At 42.1% G+C, this 23,440-nt stretch overlaps 1 protein-coding gene across 1 annotated transcript in view; it reads left to right on the top strand.

Moving 5' to 3' along the window:
* csmd3b (CUB and Sushi multiple domains 3b) overlaps positions 1-23,440 on the top strand; it is a 2,092,226-nt gene that overhangs the window by 1,709,232 nt on the left and 359,554 nt on the right. The window contains exons 29-30 of the mRNA XM_041189252.1: positions 15,424-15,611; positions 17,955-18,149. Of these exons, the coding sequence (XP_041045186.1) occupies positions 15,424-15,611; positions 17,955-18,149 (383 nt within the window). The remainder of the gene's footprint in view (positions 1-15,423; positions 15,612-17,954; positions 18,150-23,440) is intronic.

Consider the following 23,440-nt stretch of genomic DNA (forward strand, 5'->3'; position numbering starts at 1 on the left):
ACTGGAAGTAGGCATCCACAGCACCGCTCGACATGGCACTGTGTCAATAAATTTCTAGCCTATAGTTTCTTTCTCATTTTAATTGCTAAACATACTTCCACTTGCTCTATGTGACTGTGCTAACTCTGAAGTAGGAGCTATCCGCATCTCCCATTGGTTTTACAGTTCTTCTCAGACTGGAACAGCGCTGTTAGACTTAGTTGTGTACCCTACCCTACACATTAGCTCAGTTATTGGTGTCAAAATACTCTTTCAGCTCTTAAAGAATTTATAGCTGTCTTTCAAGTCTTAGATCAAGAGATTGAATTCCAAGATGCAGCTGGGCTCCAGGCAGGTCAGTTCTGCTGAGGAGCAGTAAACACCACATCTCATGGGATTGTGTGTTACCTTCAAATCTCTCAAAGTTATTTTTCCTTCAAGTAAGAAACCATATTCTAAATGAGAAATGTTTGTGCTCTTCACAGTGCTGCCACCTGTCACTGTTAGGTGTCAGGATTTTACAGATCACTCAAAACAAGTTGCAAGCTAAGAGACAGGACAGACAAGACTAGAGACCGCCTTCTAAATGAGAAGCTTTTGAGTACTAAATTATGCTGGATCGAGCCTGTAAGGTACCCATGGATAGGAGCCTATAACAAACATTCTAGCTTTACTAGAATGTTGATAATCTTTAATAAATAATATGCTAGCTAAAAAATTGTGACAAAATGAAGTACTTAAGACATGCTTAGCAAATCACATGGGCTTTATTTTCAAGTTGAGATCAATTGAGAGCATTAAAACCTGGCAAGCCCCAATGTACCCAGCTTAATGAAGCTGAACATTGATTTTCATAGCCTATAACGATGATACTGTAAGTTCTCCAGCAGCACTTTGCTATTAGTGATTGTGTCCTCCAACCTCATACAAAATGAAGTGCAGAAGTGTCTTTGATTAAACTTCTGTCAGTTGTTGAGTGTGCCTTCTATAGAGTGTCCAAGTTTCAGATTCATTGTTGGGATTAGTAAGGAAAACTATCGTGTAAGTCTTCAGTTTAGTGGCCAGCTTGATGGTTGATTTCAATGTTTAAACAATCTACCAAAAAGAGAAACTTTGTAAGATATGGATGATGAATCAGAGAGTGGGATAAGATTTCTCCAGCCTCTATTTTACGGAAACACCGTGGGCAGAATCTTTGGCTCGGCGAGTGAGGGCGGGGCCCCCTAGCCGAGGCAAAAAATGATGTGCGGTGATATCGGGCGTGTGTCCCGACATCATTGCACGTCATTCAGAATTTCGGTTCGGCTGGCGTGCAGCTGACTCGGCTGCGTGTCCGCCAAACTGTCAAAAGCCTATTAAGCTCAGTTAGCTGTTAATTAAAACAATAATCTGAGCTGCCTGTACAACCAGGTGAAAAGCCCTAGGCCTTTGCATTTTTCATGGAACCTCATCCACGGGTGGGATGAGGTTTCATGAAGGTTCTTGAAGGTTTGAAAAATGTTTTAAAAAAATTCATTGACATGTCCCAGCTCATGTGACAGTTTCACCTGGAGGGACATGTTCTGAATTTTTTTTTTACCTTTAATAGAATTTTTTAAACCTAAACTAATCTCCTTGAGGCAGCTCTGTGCCTCAGGGAGATTTCTGCACTCTTTCGCACACATATGAGCTCCCTCTGCCTGCACGCCCGCTCCTGCACAACCCCCCGATGGGAAGATAATTCTCCCCTGTGTCTTCTGCCAATGCAAGATAGTGCAAGATGGTACAAGATGGTCGCCGACACCCATCTCTGCATGCACACTAGTCCACGCATACGCAGAAAACCAATGACATCATTCTGCTGTGCCTAGCCTGCTAGAAAGCTTTTTTGTTCTATTAGTTTGGTGGGGGAGGGGGGGAGCGGTTATGTGTGTAAGCCATTCAGAACTGTGGGCATAGGACTGAATGAATCGTGTGGTTGCAGCAGTTCGACACCTGCTGAATGAGAACAACGTTGTTACCAACCGAGGCCCAGAGTGAGACTGTAAGCGGGTTTAAATCATTGAATCAGTGCCTCGGACACTGGGCCACTGCGTCTTTCGGTGGCATCTTCTAATTTAGGGAGCTGTGGGCCAAAGGTTATTAGGCGCAATATGAGTTTTTTTTAACTGGTTTGGAGATGGGGTTCTTGTCTGGTGTTTTCTTGCAGTGTCTATGTTTGCTTAAATATCTTTCAAAATTCACAGGAAAATGTCTTTAATAACTGGTTGATAAGCATGTCTGCTCATGCCTACTCCTTCGCTCCCAATGCTATAACGGAGTAAAACATTAAAACTGCGCATGCATGGCATTAGCAACAAATGCAGCCTCCAAGAAAATCTGAAATTTTGGGAGAAAATGGCCGATGGCCCTACCCAGAATGCTAGACTATGCTTCACCCATTTTAGTGGAAAATTGCCAGATCTTCCAGCTTAAATAATGTCATACTTTATAAGAGAACTTCATGCAAGCATTACCAACTAAATTTGCATTTTGAAAAACACTAAAATAACTGAAACAGCAAAGCTTTAAATTTAATACCTCTTCACAATGTATTTGTGAATCATGATCAAATTGAGTTACCAAGAGAGCTCTTAGCAAAGTCACAAATGGCATTCTATGATGTCATTTGACTGATGAAGGCGAACTATCCTTCTTCACCCTTCTCGACTTGTCTGTGGCCTTTGACACTGTTGATTGCAGCATCCTGCTTCAACGCCTCTTCACCCTCCAGCTGGGTGGGACGACACTCACCTGGTTTCATTCTTGTCTAGCCAGAGAACTGACAAAAATGGGTTCTCTTCCTATTCCCACACATTTACCTCTGGTGACCCTGAAGGATCTATCCTTGGCTCCCTCCTATTTCTCACCTGCATGCTGCCCCTCAGCAGCATCATCTAAAAACAGCCAGTATGCTGATGACACATAGCTGTACCTTACCACCGCCTCTCTCCACTGTTTCTAAGTTGTCAGAGTGCTTAAACAACATTCAGTGCTGGTTGAGCAGAAATTCCTTCCAATTAAAATAGGGAAAGCTGAAGCCATTGTCTTTGGCCTCCAACACAAACTCTGCCACCTTGCCACCAGTTGTCTGGCAACTGTCTGAGGTTGAAGCTGTCTGTTCAGAAACTTGGTCATATTTGATCCCAAAGTGAGCTTCCATCTACATATCCATGCCATCACTAAGCCCACCTCTTTCCACCTCTATAACATCGTCCCTTTTTACCTCTCTCTCAGCTCATCTGCTGCTGAAGCCCTCATCCATATCTTTGTTACCTCTAGACTTAATTTCAATGTGCTCCTCGCCTGCCTCCCACATTCTACCCTTCATAAACTTGAGGTCACCTAAAACTTTGCTAATTCACACCCATCACCATTGTGCTTATTATGCTGGCAACTACATAAGCAATACCTCAATTTTAAAATTCTAATCCTTTTTTCAAACCCTCCATGCCCTGGCCCCTCCTTTTCTCTGTAATCTCCCCTAGCCCTATAACTGTGAGATATCCGCACTCATCTAATTTTGGCCTCTTGAGGATCCCCGATTTTAATTGCTCCAATATTTGTCATGTGTCTTCAGTTGCCTCAGTCTTAAGCTTTGGAATGCCCTCCTTAAACCTCTTTGCCTCTTTAAATCACTTTCCTTCCTTAAGACACTGCTTAAATATTGCTGAGAAAAGCTGCACGTTGTCAAAGCTTTTCATCTTACACTCATCAGGATAATTTGCAAGTGTACCAAATGTAAAGCGAACAGCAATTTATACTTCATGAGAAGTGATATCTTTGTTGGGTTTCACAAGAAATGCATCTTCGATGGAATGGCACCCAACTTCCTATCCTTTGCATGTTTCCAATAAGTAGAAGATATGTTTACTATACTTGAATCCACAGTTGCATGGAAAAATATTCTCATACACACCTTAATCGGCTCCATCCTGCACTCAAATTTACCAATGAAATGGAGCAATCAAATGAGCTCCCTTTGCTTGATGTGCTAGTTGAGAAATCTGCCAGGGGGTTCTCTACTACCGTCTACTGCAAGCCTATCTTCACTGGTCAATATACGTGTTGGAATTCCTATAGTTCCACACACTAAGATTGGCCTTACTGGCAACCTTGTAAATAGGGCCTGTTCCATTTGCTCACCTGCAAACTTGATGCTGAAATAAGGAGCATTAAAGCCATCCTGTGAGATTGTGGCTACTCTCATCAGATCATTGCTCGTTATATATCGTGCAAACTCATGAATGGGCCTAAGGCTTCCACTTTCAGCACTGAAAAGTGCCCAGTCTACCTCAGGTTATTCTGGAAGGGTAAGGCGCCTCAAAAATTTGAATGACAGATGAAGCCAGCTGTTTAACGCTGCTACTATGCAGTAGCAACATGAGGTTGTATTCACCACTAACAGGATGCTGCCATCATGCCAAAAAGATGCTCTGCCTATCACACAAATGCGTAATTTGGTGTATGAATTTCAGTGCCAGTGTGATGCTAGGTATGCCCCAAACACTGGCAGATTATATCAAACACCATGTCCTGTCGGCTGTTCATAACAGACAAGGGGGAGGGTTTTTCCCTCATCAGGCAGGCTCGGTGGGGGGGTGGGGGGGTGGGCGGGTGGGGCGGACTGGAAGCCGACCGCCAACCACGATCAGGGCCGGACCTCGCTTTCATGCTGGCAGGCCAATTAAGGCTTGCCCAGCGTGAAACGTGAGCAGCAGCGCTCCGCACTGCATGTGTCTGGGGGAGGGGGGAGGGGGGCAAGTCAAACATCGTGCATGTGTGCAAGTGCACGCTTGAAAATCTCCCTGAGACACAAAGCTGCCTCAGGGAGATGAACATTTTTCAAAATAAAAAATAAAGATTTCTAAAATGTTATAAAACATGTCCCCTCATGTGACTCCATAACATGAGTAGGGACGTGTTATTAATTAAATTTTAAAATTTTAATTTTATTTTTATTTGCTATTGGAATCCCACCTGTGGATGAGGTTTCCTAAAATTGCATAGGCTGCTTGGCCTTTCCGCCTGCCCGCCAACCGTAAGGGGATCAAAGGTTACGGGGAGAAGGAGGGAGAATGGGGTTGAGAAACTTATCAGCCATGATTGAATGGTGGAGCAGACGCAATGGGTCGAATGGCCTAATTTCTGCTCCTATGTCTTATGGTCTTATGGTAAGGTTGGACAGGCAGCAAAAATTTTCTTTCAGTTACCCTTTTAATGGCCTTAATAAGCCTTTTAATTGTTGGCAGGCACCCTGTTCACTCCAGTGCACGTGCACCGACCAAAATATCGCGAGTGAGCGATGATGCAGGGATCTCGCCCGAAGTCATCACGCATCATTTTGTGTTTGGGCAGGACGGGCGCATGCTCTCCTGACGAGCTAAAAATTCCCCCCAAGGTACCAACTGTACCCAACCAGTCCATGCTTGCAAAGCTCAAAACACAATGTCCAACACTAGATGTGATTTCACAATTGGACAACATTTGCTAAACAACCCTGTTTGTGCTATAAATTACACTGACAGCTAATTTAAGATTATGTGTTGGGCTCACAGTGTGGTGTACATAGGTGTGCTAGAAACTACATATATTAATACACAGGGCTCTGAACTTTGCAGACAGGAAGAGCATGTACACACATTGCGCCTGTTTCAAATAAACAAAATAGGTGACAATCACTCTCTGGTTCATTCCCCAGGGCAATGCCTTGACCAATCAGTGTCAACCTCCCTTGTTTAACTTCAGACAAAGTTTGGCAGTTAACTGTCAGTCATTAGTTAACTCGTGCATTCTCCATGGCAATGTTCTTTCAAGCAGGGTCCACTTGCCAGCCAATCAGCACTCTCTTCTCATGAATCATAAATTATTGTTCCCTTTACATTTGATCTTCTTGCGAGTTGTCCTGATGAGTACAAGATGAAAAACCTTGACAACATGTGTCTTTTTTCGCAGCACTCAAGTTCTGTACTATTAAACAACTATTCGTACACTGCTACGTTTTTAACCAGGCTTTTGGTTGTTTGGCCCTATGGGTTTCATGTCATATTTTTGTTTTTTATACCTCTGTGAACTGGCTTGGGACATTTTCTTACTGTTCCTTGGTCGTATAGAATTGAATATTGCCGAAAAGAGAGACATGTTGCTGCAACTTTTCATCTTGCACTTATCAGGACAAATGCAAGAATGTCAATTTTAAATGATTACAGCAATTTATACTGTAGGAGAACAGGGTGCTGATTGGTTAGCAAATCAACTCTGATTGGCTGAAGTGTTGCCGTGGAGAAAGCAATGGGGACTATAGGCTCCCCAAGCTCCTGGGTAATTCAAAAAAGTTGCAAGGCTGTAGTGTAAAATGTTTGAAATTTGGCGTTCTTGCATTTTCCTGCTGAGTGCAACACAAAAAAACCTCAGCTACATATGTCTCTTTTCCGCAACATTTTATTACATTAAAGGCACTATGTACTTACAAGTTGTTGTTTTTCATATATTTTGAGTAATAATTTCCTTAAATTATGCCAATAAAAGGGAAAACATTAATATAATTCTGAAGTTTTTTTTAAATGAAGTCATAAATGCGCAGTATATGTCATGCTCCATTAGTCAAGGAATAAAATTTTCAATATTTTTCAGTTGGTTACATTGAAATAACGTGATCAACATATGAAACACAAGAATGGGTTTTTCTTCCTGCATTCAGCAAACTCACCTTATATATATATGCATATTTTCCTTATTTGTGACTTTTCTGGGGACCACGTAGTGTGAAATTCATACCGATAATTTTAATGAACAATCTGTTCTGAGTGCAAAATGAGATTATTTACCTTTTTATGCACACAAAATGTTTCTGATAAAATTAGTCACTCTTAATTTGGCAGCAGAAAGAGGATCTTTCCATGTCAGCTGGTTAATATAGTAACTCATTCTAAATTTTCCTGTATTTATGTGAAGAACAGTGTTATTATTTGACATGAACATATCTTGCATCAAATTACAAATTTACAGGAGACAAAATTAGTAAGCAATTTGTATCCTGGAAACTATGGAGGAAATTAGTTCTTCTCAAAGATCAAACTAACTACTGGACATAATTGAGAGCAGCACAAAGACTACTATTCCTAATTCCATGTTAAGTTGCAGGTGATAGGCATTTTCTAACTTCTGAAATTGTTCAGGATGGGTTGACCAATACTATTGCAAACTTTTTTGTATTCTCTGAGGTGACATGGCCCCAAATTAGCCACCTTAACCTGTTTGAGAAACATTTTATATATTGAATGCTCTGTCGGCCATCCAGTTAGTGAGGAACTCCAGATACACGTAAGGGAGTATGGTAGTGTAATGGTTATGTCATGAATGTGTTTAAATTCCACCATTGTCTGTTGAAAATATGTATTCAGTTTAAAAATCTGACTGATTTAAAAACTCAACTGGTTCACATATCTTCTTTACAAAAAAAGACATTTTCCATACCTGGTCTGATCTAGATGTTTTGCTCATACCAGTTGAAAAATAGCCGTCCAGGCTAATCCCATTTCCAGCTTTTGGTTCATAGCCTTGTACGTTACGGCACTTCAAGTGCATATCCAAGTACTTTTTAAATGTTATGAGAGTTTCTGCCTCTATACACTCTTTCTGGCAATGAGATCCAGATCCCCTTCATCGTCTAGATGAAACGATTCCCCTTCACGCATGAATCGCAAAAGGCTAGTATGCAGATAGAGCAAGTAATTAGGAAAGTTAATAGAATGTTATCATTTATTGTGAGTGGAATTGATTACAAAAGAAGGGAGGTTATATTTCATAAAAACAAAAAAACTGCGGATGCTGGAAATCCAAAACAAAAACGTTTCTCGGACTGCTGTTCCCGTCACATTCTGAAATCCACACTCAGTGCCATGCGCCGCCATATGAACACACTCGACCTCTCCCTCCAGCAGCACTGCCGTACCCTTTTTCAAAGCTGCGCGTGCCCCCAGTTTCATTTTATCCTTCGGCTCATCCGACGCCTCAACAAGAAACTTTTTCTCTTTCTCTCAAGTGCTAAGGAACGCAAGCTCCAACAACTCATCGACACCAACACCCATCTAGGACCCTCCACCCCTGCCTGTCCCTCCGTCCCCACCCTTTCTTCCAATCCCAACCCCAGCCGTGTATTCACTATACCCCCTGACCTTACCCTCTCCGATGCTGAACGTCCAGTGCTCAGCAAAGGACTTAGTTTCATGCCCTTATGCCCTCACCTCAATGAATTTCGGGCTCGGCATGATACCGAACTCTTCTTCCGCCGTCTTCGTCTCCGGGCTCACTTCTTTGGGCAGGAGTCCTCTCCCAGTTCAACGGATCCTTTTACCCATCTCCAATATTCTCCCTCCACCTGGACCCCTCCCTCTGGATTCTTACCTTCTCTCGACCTTTTCATTGAGAACTGTCGGCGCGACATTAGTCGTCTCAATTTCTCTGCTCCTCTCACCCATTCTAACCTGTCTCTCTCTGAACTTACTGCACTCCATTCTCTCAGGTCCAACCCTGACATTGTCATCAAACCCGCTGACAAGGGTGGTGCTGTTGTTGTCTGGCGCACTGACCTCTACCTCGCGGAGGCTGAGCGTCAACTCGCAGACACTTCCTCCTACCTCTCCCTGGACCATGACCCCACCACTGAACATCAAGCCATTGTTTCCAGGACTGTCACTGACCTCATCTCCTCTGGGGATCTCCCTCCCACAGCTTCCAACCTGATAGTCGCCCAACCTCGGACGGCCCGCTTCTATCTCCTACCCAAAATCCACAAACAGAACTGCCCCGGTAGACCGATCGTCTCAGCTTGCTCCTGCCCCACAGAACTCATTTCTCGTTATCTTGACTCCCTTCTCTCTCCCCTTGTCCAGTCCCTTCCCACCTACATCTGTGATTCCTCTGACACCTTACGTCACATCAACAATTTCCAGTTCCCTGGCCCCAACCGCTTCCTCTTCACCATGGACGTCCAATCCCTCTACACCTCCATCCCCCACCAGGATGGTCTGAGGGCCCTTAGCTTCTTCCTCGAACAGAGGCCCGAACAATCCCCATCCACCACTACTCTCCTCCGTCTGGCTGAACTTGTTCTCACGCTGAACAATTTCTCCTTCAACTCCTCTCACTTCCTCCAAATGAAAGGTGTGGCTATGGGTACCCGCATGAGCCCCAGCTATGCCTGTCTCTTTATGGGGTATGTGGAACATTCCTTGTTCCAGTCCTACTCCGGCCCCCTTCCACAACTCTTTCTCCGGTACATCGATGATTACTTCGGTGCCGCTTCATGCTCTCGTCGGGACTTGGAAAAATTTATTAATTTTGCTTCCAATCTCCACCCCTCCATCATTTTCACGTGGTCCATCTCTGACACTTCCCTTCCCTTCCTTGACCTCTCTGTCTCAATCTCTGGTGATAGACTGTCCACCAATATCCATTACAAACCCACCGACTCCCACAGCTACCTCGACTACAGCTCCTCACACCCCGCTTCCTGTAAGGACTCCATCCCATTCTCTCAGTTCCTTCGCCTCCAGCGCATCTGTTCCGATGATGCTACATTCAAAAACAGTTCATCTGACATGTCCTCCTTCTTCCTTAACCGAGGTTTTCCACCCACGGTCGTTGACAGGGCCCTCAACCGTGTCCGGCCCATCTCCTGCGCATCCGCCCTCACGCCTTCTCCTCCCTCCCAGAAACATGATAGGGTCCCCCTTGTCCTCACTTATCACCCCACCAGCCTCCGCATTCAAAGGATCATCCTCCGCCATTTCCGCCAACTCCAGCATGATGCATGCCACCACCAAACACATCTTCCCTTCACCCCCCTTATCGGCATTCCGTAGGGATCGCTCCCTCCGGGTCACCCTGGTCCACTCCTCCATCACCCCCTACTCCTCAACCCCCTCCTATGGCACCACCCCATGCCCACGCAAAAGATGCAACACCTGCCCCTTCACTTCCTCTCTCCTCACCGTCCAAGGACCCAAACACTCCTTTCAAGTGAAGCAGCATTTCACTTGCATTTCCCCCAACTTAGTCTACTGCATTCGTTGCTCCCAATGTGGTCTCCTCTACATTGGAGAGACCAAACGTAAACTGGGCGACCGCTTTGCAGAACACCTGCGGTCTGTCCGCAAGAATGACCAAACCTCCCTGTCGCTTGCCATTTTAACACTCCACCCTGCTCTCTTGCCCACATGTCTTTCCTTGGCGTGCTGCATTGTTCCAGTGAAGCCCAACGCAAACTGGAGGAACAACACCTCATCTTCCGACTAGGGACTTTACAGCCTTCTGGACTGAATATTGAATTCAACAACTTAGGTCGTGAGCTCCCTCCCCCATCCCCACCCCCTTTCTGTTTCCCCCTTCCTTTTTTTTTCCAATAAATTATAAAGATTTTCCTTTTCCCACCTATTTACCTTATAAAAAAAACACCCACTAGAGCTATACCTTGAGTGCCCTACCATCCATTCTTAATTAGCACATTCGTTTAGATAATGTCACGAAGTTTAACTTTAACACCTATGTGTTCTATTGTACTATTGTCGTTGACATCTTTTGATGATCTGCTTCTATCACTGCTTGTTTGTCCCTACAACCACACCCCCCCCGTCCACCTCTCTGTCTCTCTATCTCTCCGCCCCCCACACACACACCTTAAACCAGCTTATATTTCAACTCTTTCTTGGACTCGAACTCAAGTTCTGTCGAAGGGTCATGAGGACTCGAAACGTCAACTCTTTTCTTCTCCACCGATGCTGCCAGACCTGCTGAGTTTTTCCAGGTTATATTTCAGTTGTACAGGGTACTGGTGAGACCACACCTGGAGTATTGTGTACAGTACTGGTCTCCTTATTTAACGAAAGATGTAAATGTGTTAGAAGCAGTTCAGAGAAGGTTTACTAGACTAATACCAGGAATGAATGCATTGTCTTAAGAGGAAAGGCTGGACAGGTCAGGCTTGTATCCACTGGAGTTTAGAAGAGTAAGAGGCGACTTGATTGAAACCTTTAAGATCCTGAGGGGCCTCGACAGGGTGGAGTTGAAGAGGATGTTTCCCCTACTTCGAGAATCTAGAACTGGGAGTCACTGTTTAAAGATAAGGGGTCACTTATTTAAGACAGAAATGAGGCAATTTTTTTTCTCTCAGAGGGTCGTGAGCCTTTGGAACTCACCTCCTCAAAGGGCGGTGGAAGCAGAGTCTTTGAATATTTTTAAGGCAGGTTATGGGCCCCTGGTTATGGACCCCTCAACTAAAGTGAATAGGGATTTCCTATCCACTCTATCTAGGCCCCTCATAGGTTGGCTGAGCAATCCACTCCGTTGCATTGAACCATTGCAGTTGGAGAAATAGGTCCACCACCGTCACCTCAGTCAACTAGGGATCAGCAATAAAAATTAGCATTCCCCAAGTACTAAAGATGGATTTAAAAACGTTCCATTGCTTTTAGAAGTTTGTTTTTGTGTAAAATAAAAGAAAACTCCTTTTACATAATTGTTTATAAAAGATATGAAAAAAATATTTAATGCAGGTTGTATCTTTAAAACCAAAAAAATGCTCGTGGTGGACCTGTCAGATAATTCCAATGGAAATTATTTTATTCTACATGTTTTTTCAATTACCATGACTGTTTAGAGATACGTCTTGAGAAGTTCAATATTTCATTGTTTACATGAATATATTTTATAAATTCCAGACATGGGAAAACAGAGCTCAAGAGCCTTTTTCTCAGTAAAGAGATTTAAGAGGAAAAGATTTAGCATATGTGACCTAACTGTATAAATTAAATGCAATAACATTTTCAAACTGTGGGAAAGCATCATGTGATCAGACATTGTGATTAATGGCACATGATCAGACGTCATGTCAAACAATCAAACTTCCAGGAATACATTCAGTTAAATTTGGCAACCTGACATAACATGGCCAGGGCATTTGTGCTAATTTCTGTACCAATTTCAGCTTTATATCTTTTCTGTGTATGTGCTGATTTCACAGAGTATTGTAAGATGATTTCATTAATCTCTGCTCCTGGTACAAAATAGAGTTTGGAAACATTCTCACTGTGGCAGAAAACAGTGTGTATAAAGTACCTCACTGTAATCTGTAAACTTTATACGCAGCTTTCAAATAAGATATTTCTGCCCAGAGAAAAGCTGATGACAGGGTAGCATAAACCTGTAAACTCTGAAGTGCAATGGATGGTACTAATAATTTGATTATTTTTCCATCCATTGCCTGGATTTTCAATTTCCTATGCAGCTGAGAATCTGATGGGAGAAGAACTCTGATGACCGTCAGTGGAACCATTTAAATTCCTCCTGTTCACTTTCAATCTTAGTTCTATCTAATAACTCCATTTATTACAAAATACCTTGAGATATACCTCAGCTTATGCATGGCTCTCCATCTCCATCAGTGAATCATAGCGTTTCCAGGGCACCAATCAATCTGAGATGCTCCTTGGTGACAGCAAACAACCACTGCAGCGAATAATAATGAACAGCTGTCAAGCATTGAGTATGGGGTAAGTTGATCATAAAGCGTCAAACTTAGCCCCTGGTGTACCCATTTATGGCATAGCTACAAATAAAGGCTCAATAACATTGCTGTCTCCTTTTATATTTATGGGTAACAAATAGGATATGTTTCTCAAGTCACAAAATAATTCCTTTACAGAATGTGCTTTGTTTGTGGTTTAGTGTAAGACCATGAGTTTTGGGTTGCTTCTCAACTACACTGCTGCATGTCAATAGTGAAAAGAAGTTGAGACCTTCAGAATCCAGCCAATTTCCCTGCCTCCCCATCTCCACTCCTGTTGACTTCAGGGATTACAATGCAAAGGTGGTGGGAGATCCTGGAGCAATAGTGGGAGGCCTGGTGAAACCTATTTTAGGTAGAGGACCCAACGTTGGATACTTCTCCTTAGGTCCTAAATCATTGACCTTGAGGCTTGGTTCAATTTTGCATAAGAGCTTCAGAGCATCTCAGCCCCTTGTACTTGTGACTTCTATGCTCCTAGCCATGCAACAACACCACAGTTCATTGACTAGCAATGGTGGGTTGCCTCTGTGTGGACACACACACACACACACACACACACACACACACGTATATATATACATAATACATCATGGACTGTTGGGATATTATGTATCTGATTCCTGCCTCAGGGGAAGGGAGAATGACTTCTGTATGGCCTGGAAGTCTGTTGTTGAGTGTGTATGTGAATCTTGGTAATTGTGGGAAGGTGCATTTGTGTTCCCTGGCTATTTTGAGTTTTGGGTACTATTTTGAGGATAATTCAAATTTTCCAATTTGAAACTTAAAATATCGATTGCTTGTCTGCATTAGTTTTGATCTGATTCCATTTTTTCTTCCTTGTGTATATTAGTTGTATGGATGTTTACCACATTTGTTCAGTAGTATGCAACCATGCAAAAAACTTGTTGGGATTAAATTGTCATAAGTAATGTCATTGTTGCACTTTCCTGTTGGAAATACTGACATCTGTGCACTCGCCTGTGCTCACCTTTTGAAGCTGCCTACCTACTGGCTAATATTTCACATTGGACCAATTAGTGCAGATTCTCAGAATGAAATTGTTTACGAGCTATATTTATTGCTTAACTGAAATCTCAATTTCTAAGTTCCAAAGGAAATTTTGAACTTGAAATGTTAACTCTGTTTCTCTCTCCTCTGATGCTGCCAGACCTGCTGAGTTTTTCCAGTATTTTCTGTTTTCATTTAAGATTTCCAGCACCTGCAGTATTTTGCTTTTATCTCAATTTTAATGGTGCAGAGTTTGAAGAGAATGCTGAAAAATGTACAATTTTGCTTTCTTTTTTTAAACTGGTCCACCAAAGCAAACCAAGTAAGATGTCTAATTAATTGTTGAAACTATCAAAAGATAGTACTTGAATATTCCCTTCTGCAGCAGCATCTTGTATTTCCATACTATTCTTCAACATAGAATAAGATCCCAGGCACTTTGCAGAAGTGTAATCTGACAAATATTGACACAGAGCTAAGGAAGGAGATATTAGAAAGGGAAAAAGCTTGGTCAGAGAGATAGTTTTTAAAGAGGATCTTAAAGGAAGAGAAGAGCTAGTGAATTGATGAGGATCAAGGAGGAAACTCTGGAACTTAGGGCTGAGTGGAAGATGTGTAAGAGACCAGATTTGAAGGAATGTCAACTGGAGGCTGTTGGGACTGGAGGAAATTACAGAGATAGGGGGCTGAAATTTTGTTCCGGGGTTGGGACCCTGACACGTGCATTTTTGTGTCGCACCCTCACATCACATCAGCTCTTGAAGCCCATCTTGATTTTTGAAGCATGGGCCAACTAGCCGGGATGTGTGCTCACCATCCAATTAAGGATGGCAGGTGGGCCCTCAAGGCTGGAGGTCCAATAGGAGAGCATGTAGAAATGTCACATTGGCAGCCCCTTTGTCAGAGTTAAGTGCTGCTGATGTAGGTAGGAAAGAGAGAGGGCACCTCAAGATTGAAGTACCTTCTGAAGATTTTTTATCAATCTGAAAAATAAAAAGAGGCCACAGCTGCCAGGCTGTCATCACAGAAGAGTACCCACTCCACTTGGCAGCCAGTGGCTGAAGCTGTGGTCATTTTGCACTCACAGTCACATGATGGCGGAGGGGCAGTTTAACAATGATAGATGGAGCACTGGCCCCACTGTGCCTGCTGCCAGAAAGCTAACTCCATTCATTGACCTGGATTCAGCCTCAACATGGGGCCCCAGAAAATTCCAGTCATTTTCTTCCAGCCTACCCACTGCTTGAGCAAAGGCAGGTGACATTCCCCCAAACTAGCACATTTAAAAATGGCTTAAAGGCAAGAACATGTCAGCAAACCATTACGCCAGTCTGTGGCGGGAATTTGTGGACCCGTCTACCTCCGATCCCATCTCTGTTGTGGTTGTTTAAAAATTCTGTCCATGAGTGGTGAGGCATGTAGGGATTGGAATACAAGAATAAGAATTCTAAATTTGAGGTGCTGCCAGACAGTGTGCCAATGCAGCAAGATGGTATTAGGGCTTAAGATACAGACACCAGATGTTTAGATAAAGTTTATGGAAGTGAAGGATGGGAGACCAACCAGGAGGGCCCTGGAACTGTTATGGCTGTAAGTAACAAAAGCATGGTTTGGTTTCATGTTGCAGATGGGCTGAAGCAGGGATGGAAGCAGGCCTTGCTGCAGAGGTAGAGTCAGATGCTCTGTTCAGCGTCAAATAGGAGGGGAATGATGTGAAAATGTGGTTTGGCCTGAGAGAGTGGCTGGGGAAGGTCCTTGAATTTAGTTTATGGAAGTGCTGGGTGCTCAGAAAAAAGAAACAGTAGAAATGTAATACTGTCACTTGAGCATGTGAACTTTTTACCTTGCAGTTTCACTATGGAGCCCAACTATGACTTCCTTTACCTTTACGATGGTCCAGACAGTAACAGCCCTCTGATTGGAAGCTTTCTTGATAATAAGCTGCCTGAGCGGATTGAGAGCAGCTCAAACAACATGCACTTGGCTTTTCGAAGTGATGGCTCTGTTAGCTTTTCAGGATTCCACATTGAATACAAAGGTTAGTATCATAACTTTGAGATTTTCATTTTATCTTCATCATTAACTTGTGGTTATGTGTTCAAAATAATGCTGAATCTAAATTGCGTTGCAGTATGCTTCTGAAATCCCTGTTTCTAGGATTTCAAATGCTATTGTACTCTTCTTGGCAATTTCTTAAACTAAGCCATTAAGGCAATATCATTGGCGAAGAACTGAACTAAAAAGATGGTTTAAAAATGTTGCCATCATTTGTAAGTAGAAGACTTTGTTGGTGGGCTGCCAGAAATGCAGCTAAGCTGACTTTGGATATGTTTTAACCAATAGCAAAAGCAACATTTATTAGCCAGCAACAAAAGCAGGAATGCCATTAAAAATAAAAAAATCTATAAGTCAAAGGAAGAAATGGTGCATCACTAAAATGATAAAATTGAGAAATTTAGACAGTTAAAAATAGATTGGGATTCATATTAGGAGAAGAAATTTTGAGAAAATTTGCATTTTTACTTGTAGAACTGACAGCCTTGATCTATGAAACTGGGTATGTATTATGGCATTAACAAGAATAAGAATTGGTTTGCTGATGCCACAGCTGGTAAATGCACAATATTGCACTGATCTTGACCAGCAGAAGCATCGCAAGTGGTTTTAGTATTCTTGGGCACAATTGAACAGAAGCATCAGCGAAACTTGCTTTCCATTGGTATCGTAGATCACAGTGTAACAGTCGATCTCATTTTTTCGATGCCAAAATGCATGTTTAGGTCTATACTCAGCTTAAAAGTTGACCCCAACCCTCATTTGTCAGCTGATAAATGCATGTTTAGGGCTATACTCGCCTCAGGAGTTGGCCTCCATTTTTCAGCTCAGAGATGAATATGCAGATTTCTACTCGCCTTATAAGTTAGTGCATGGGATCAAGCCAGTGATTTGAACTGTTTTGTCAAGAAGATTCTCAGGAATTTAAGGCACCCCACACAGAGCAGACTGCATATGGTGACTGATGAACAGAAATGGGTCCTCCTGCACCAACACTGGTGATTCACTTTTTATACTCGACATTTAAGTTGACCCCTGTTTTTGGAAGGATTTTTTGAAGCTTCAGAGGTCAATTTATATGCTGCGATCTACAGTAATTTAAAATTTTACTCAAAGCTGAACCATTAGACCAAGGCCGCCTGCTCTAAATACTTGATGTAAAAGATCCCGTGACACTGTTTCAAAGATGTGCAGGCGAGTTCTTCCCGAGTCTTGGTTAATATTTATTCCTGAAGAAACATTCAAACCAAATGATATGGCCATTTATTACATGGGTATTTGTGGTATCCTGTTGTGTGCAAATTGGCTGCCAGGTATCTTATATCGCAACTGTGACTACACTTCTGAAGTATTTCAAAGGGTGGGAGACTTCAATATCCATCACCAAGAGTGTTCAAGGTAGTACTACTACTGACTGATCTGACCAAGTCCTGAAGGACATAGTGGCTAGACTGGGCCTGCAGGTGAGAGAACCAACAGAAGGAAATTTACTTGACCTCATCCTTAGCAAACAACCTGTCAAAATGCATCTGCCCATGACAGTAGAGGTAGGATTGATTACACACAGTCATAGTGGAGATGAAGCCCCCTTTTTACACTGAAGGCATGCTTCATTTGTGTTGTGTGACACTAACACTGTGCTAAGTGGGATAGATTCAGAACAGATCTAGTAACTCAAAACTGGGCACCTATGAGGTGTTGTGGGCCATCAGCAGTAGTAGGATCTTTAACCTCATGGCCCAGCATATTGACTTTGCAATTATCGTCAAGTAGGGGCCCATCCCTGGTTGACTAGGAGCAGCAACAGGCATACCTAGAAATGAGGAGCCAACCTGATGAAGCTACAACACAGGACCAAGTGCATGCTAAACAGTGGAAAAAGCATGCTCTAGAAGGAGCTAAGCGATCCCACACCAACGGATCAGGTCAAAGCTTTGCAGTCCTGTCACATCCAGTCATGAATGGTGGTGGACAATTAAATAACTAATGGGAGGAGCTGGCTCCATGAATATCCTGATCCTCAATATTGGGAAAGAGTAGTGTGTGGATGAGGCGGGATGTAGCCAGAACGCTATTTTTAGTGCCTGGCTCCCTCCATTTCTGGGCTTGGAAGTGACTAAAAATTTTGTGCCAATGTTTCAAAGCAGCTTGATAAGAATTTGGTCCCCAAGGTTTTTGACCTTGATGGATGGAATCCTCAAAAAGGAAATTTCTCTTTTTTACGACAATTTTTTTGTGAGATTCATTGAAAAATATTTCTGAGAAGCACCAATATTGGTATTTTGATAATCAATATTTTCTGAACATCACCTTTTTGATTATTTAGCAAAACTTCGGGAATCGTGTTTTGATCCTGGGAATGTTATGAATGGCACCAGACTGGGAAGTGACTTTAAGCTGGGATCAACCGTTACATATTATTGCAATGCAGGATATGTGTTGCAAGGTTATTCAACCCTTACTTGCATCATGGGAGATGATGGAAGACCTGGATGGAATAGAGCTTTGCCCAGCTGTCATGGTAGGACCTATTCAATTCAGCTTTTAGTATTGAATATGTTATGATTAAAGAAAACAATCACACAAAATGAAAGTTGCTTGTTGAGTCAGTCTACCCAAAAGTTATAAATAATGTTTTGTCCAAAATAAAGCAGAGCAGTTTGTAACTGTAGTGTCATATAACACAATTATAATGCTTAAAGATGACACAAAATGCTCAAAATTCATTTCAAATTAATCAAATTGTGTGATGTCCAAGGTGACCACTCTGGTGCTAGGTTTTGATCTAGTTGCTGTACGTTTTCTGAACATGTTCATAATAGCTGGCAGTGGTTGATATTTAGAATGCAATTTTAGGTAGTTACTCACTGTGTAAAATTAATGAGCTAACAGACAGCCCTAAAGATTTGTGCCCTTAGAGACAACATGAAAAATAATAAAAATTAATGTAAAATATACTCTTGCACAGCAATTAAGGCTGAAATAGCATGTGCATTGGAATGAATGAGCTTTAACTTTAACAGTCTTTTTTGAAATCTGATCATAATAAACTCCCACTATTTTCCCATTCTGAGCTCAGTAGCTTTTTTGACTGACTGCAGTCCAACTAACCCACATTTTGTCCTAAAGGTGTTCTGGGGCATGATGAAAGCACAGAACTGGATGTTTTTGTAATGTGCTCTGCAAAGAGGATCTTGGAGTTCAGGTGGGAGGATAAAGTGACTAATGTTGAAATAGTGTGTGGTGTGCTTGTGTTAACAATACCAAGAAGCTTAAAATGAGCTTATCATGTGTTGGACACCTGATGATTGTCATCACTGAATGATAATAGACTAAGTCCTAGCTGGGAAGAAACTAATAGAGGATCAATGGTGAGATAATGGGACTGTGTACATCCCCTAAATGGAAGAACAACAATAATTGGAAGCTATGGGGCTTGTAGTAAGGAAAATATCATGGTGAAATGACAAGCCAGATGATAACGTGACAATGTGCTTTCCATTGAAACAGTTTGGGCAGCAGTAAGCAGATCTTTACTTCATTATCTGGATGTTCAAAAAAGCAGAGCCAAAACACTAATGGATGCAAGGATACACAAAGCAATGATGAAATGTAAAAAGCAAAGTTCATTGACAATGGTAGTTAAACATTAGTTCACTCCAATGCAACCCTTAAGCAATCAGTGTGGTCAAACAGTATCATTAAAATGCAAGTTGTTCGGAATAAATGTCAAATGGTAACTCTGCTGAACAGATGAGTTAAGTAAAAAAAAGAATAGAATGCAGATGTAAGCGTACTATTATTTCAACCTTATGAACTTAACAGGTGGGAAAATAAACACTGCTGCCCTCCGAACAGGAAGGTTATATATATCAAACACAAAACCACTAATACCATGTTCTTCCTATGACTGATAACTGTTTTCACTCAATAGGAATGTAACTTGATGAAGAAACAAAGGTTTTTCTTCAATTAACTATTGCAACACATCTTAAAAAAATTTTATTTCTATCTTCATTACTCCAAGATGGATCCTTACAAAAACTGTGAGACTCCTTTATGGGCATCTTGTTGTTTTAAGCTCTCATTATTTCTTGTTTTTCCAAAGTTTCTGGGGAATATCACATTCACTGTCATGAAGGATGAGACAAAAGATGCCTCATACAATAATGCTATGTGTGCAAGGAAAATAATGGGTTGATAATTTGATTTAGGCTACACAGCTCCATAATTCAATATCGGCTCATCATAATATGTAAATTCTGCTCCCAATACAATGCCAAGGACAAACTGGGGGAGCACTGAGTTTGTGAGGGTGAACTTTTCTGTGTCAGTAGCTTATAAGCAGCTACTGTAAGCTGCAAATTTCTCAGGGTAGGGGAACACATTTCTGGAGGAGAAGTGGAGAAAAGTTGATCATGCTGAAACTGGGCTCTGTGACTAACATTTGAATGGCTGGTAAACTGGTTTGATCTACTGACAGAACAGGGCCCTCCCAGGAATATTCAGGAAACATCTCTGGTCCTTGTCTTTTTGTACCTGTTTGTAATGGACGCTGGAGAATTTCTCAGTGGTTCAAACAGTTTTCTGGAAGAAACTTTTCAGGTCTGCCTTAGATAACTAAAATACAGTAGTGCTAGTCACTCTGTAAGTAGCCTAGTGCTCAGGAATATGCAGACACTAATAAACAGCAAAATCAGGTCGATTATCCTTTATCCATAAATCTGAAAGCCAAACACATCCAAAAACTGCACTTTTTTTTGATCCTTATCAACCTTTAGTGCAGGAAGTCCCTGACCCGAGCCAACGTGACCTGAGCCAAACACAAACCTTGCCAACTGCACCCAACATTGAGCACGGGAAGCCCCTGACCCGTGTTGACATGAACCTTGCTGAATGAATCCTGTATTGAAGCGGCAGATGATGTGTGCCAGGTGGATCAAATCCACAAGGTAACTTGGTCACGTGGTCACAATGATTTTGTAATTCGTATTTTACTTTGAGATGCGTGCCCTGAATTCAGAAGTAATAAGTCCACCAATACTTAAGAGATGTTTTAGAAAACTAACTTAAACATTTATTAACAAATGAAAAGATGTCAAGCACATACATAGGTCTACAAATGACTTTTTAAAAAATTTATCCATGGGATGTGGTCTTCACTATCTGGGCCAGTATTTATTGCCCATCCCTAGTTGCCCTTGAGGAGGTGGTGGTGAGTTGCCTTCTTGAACCACTGCAGTTCAGGTGGTTAGGTACACCCACAGTGTTGTTAGGAAGGGAGTTCCAGGATTTTGACCCAGTGACAGTGAAAGAACAGCGATATATTTCCAAGTCAGGATGGTGAGTGTCTTGGGGGGGATCTTCCAGGTGGTGGTATTCCCATCTATCTGCTGCCCTTGTCCTTCTAGATGATAGTGGTTGTGGGTTTGGAAGGTTTTGTTTAAGGAGCCTTGGGAATTATTGCAGTGCATCTTGTAGATGGTACATACTGGTGCTGGTGGTGGAGGGGGGCAGGGTGTGATGGTGAATGTTTATGCATGTGGTGCCAGTCAAGCGGGCTGCTTTGTCATGGATGGTATCAAGCTTCTTGAGTGTTGTGGGAGCTGGACTCATCCAGGCAAATGCGGAGTACTCCATCACACTCCTGACTTGTGCCTTGTAGAGATGGTGGACAGGCTTTGGGGAGTCAGGAGGTGAATCACTCATCGCAGGATTCCTACCCCCTGACCTACTCTTATAGCCACAGTATTTATATGGCTAGTCCAGTTCAGTTTCTGTTCAATGGTAACCCCCAGGATTTTGATAATGGGAGATTCAGTGATGGTAATGCCATTGAACATCAAGGGGCGATGGTTAAATTCTCTCGTGTTGGAGATGGTCCTTGTCTGACACTTATGTGGCGTGAATGTTACTTGCCATTTGTCAGCCCGAGCCTGGATATTGTCCAGGTCTTGCTGCATTTGGACATGGACTACTTCAGTATCTGAGGAGTCGCGAATGGTGCTGAACATTGTGCAATCATCAGCGAACATCCCCACTTCTGACCTTAGATGGAAGGAAGGTCATTGATGAAGCAGCTATATAATAGTACTATTTTAAGTCCTAAAACCCCTCATTAATCTGGCTTCCAGTTGCACCCCCATTAAGGAAATGGTAAAAAAAAATTATTTTTAGCGGATGCCAACAAGTTATCACAATACCCTGGGCAGTAGAATTCAAAGTGGCTTTTCCAGCTGCAGTTTCTTTAGACAGTGGCTTAATGCGCAAATACTGAAGGCTTTTCACACTGATGGTAGATTTTACAATGCCTTTCCTGACAATTCACTCATTCTCCTTTATACATGTTTCTCCCTTTTAATGTAAATCCCATTGTTCCCTTATGTCTTTGGGACTTTACTTTTCTCATAATAAAACTCTTTTCATGGTGTTAATATTATTAACACTTGGGAAAAATAAACACTCTGCTTGACCTAGCTTCTCTAGCTAGGTGTAACATCCTACCATCTATTTGAAATTCATATAGCCTTGAATTATCTGAAAATGCAGATTCTCATCTCCACACATTCCAAGACTTCAGCCATGTTTACGTATTTAGCATTTCAAACCTAGCTTCTTTTGATGAGTCAAGCCTTCAGACCAGCTGTCTCCAATTCAATTAAATCACTCACACACACACACACACACACACACACACACACACATTCTCTCTCTCTCTATCCAAACCTCACTATTAACCTACTTTTACAATAAATCACAGTAATATTATGAGAATTATTATACTTTCATGACAACCCGACCATTAGCGCAGGAAGTCTCTGAGCCAACACTAACCTTGCTGATTGCACAGAACCTTTAGCACGAGAAGATCTAGCAAGTGGAGTATAATGTGGGCAAATATGAAATTGTCCATTTCAGCAGGAAGAATAAAAAATAAGCCTAAGTTTAGAAGAGTAAGAGGCGACCTGATTGAAATATGTAAATTCCTGAGGGGACTTGACAGGGTGGATGTAGAGAGGATGTTTCTTCCTGTGGGAGAATCTAGAACTATGGGTCACTGTTTAAAAATAAGAGTTTGTTCATTTAAGACAGAGATGAGAAGATCTGGTTGTAACCTGAACTCCACATTCCTACCTCCCATGTTGTTAATTCCCCAATCAGGAAAAACATCCTCTCAATGACTACCCTGTCAAGCCCTTCAGAAATTTGTATGTGTCAATGAGGTCACTTCTCATTTTTCTAAACTCCAGACATTTTAGATCCAATTTACTCAACCTTTCATCAAAGGCCAACCCCCTCATCCCAAGAACCAATCAAGTGAGCCTTTGCTGTACTGCCTCTGATGTAAGTATATGTTTCCTCAAATATGGAGGCCAAAGCTGAATACAGTACTCCAAGTGCGGCCTTATCAAAACTCTGCACTATTGCTTACTACTGCCCCCATATGTGAGAGCAATTGTTTGTGCAGAACTCTTAAGTCAGGGTTAATATTCTTCAGTGTGCGCCACATCGCTCTCTCTACACTTCAACAACTTTAATCTGGAAACTTCCAAACACTTCAACAATCGTAGCAAGCTGATAAGCAACAGTCAATAAAAAAGCAATCAGCGACTACCCTGAAAATTGATGATCCCTTTACATTGCGCTCGTGAGGGGTCCTTCCTGCTGCTGAATGCATGTTCAGCTATGAATGTTTAAGAGCTGGAGCGCTGAGCTCCAAAATGACAGCAGTGGTGCCAGATTAGTATTATATGCTGATTAATGGCACAATCTGCCTGCTTTGCATACCTCCGGCAGATCCTCACCACATAC

The sequence above is a fragment of the Carcharodon carcharias genome, chromosome 6 (genome assembly GCF_017639515.1).
Source record: "Carcharodon carcharias isolate sCarCar2 chromosome 6, sCarCar2.pri, whole genome shotgun sequence".
NCBI classification, from domain to species: Eukaryota; Metazoa; Chordata; class Chondrichthyes; order Lamniformes; family Lamnidae; genus Carcharodon; species Carcharodon carcharias.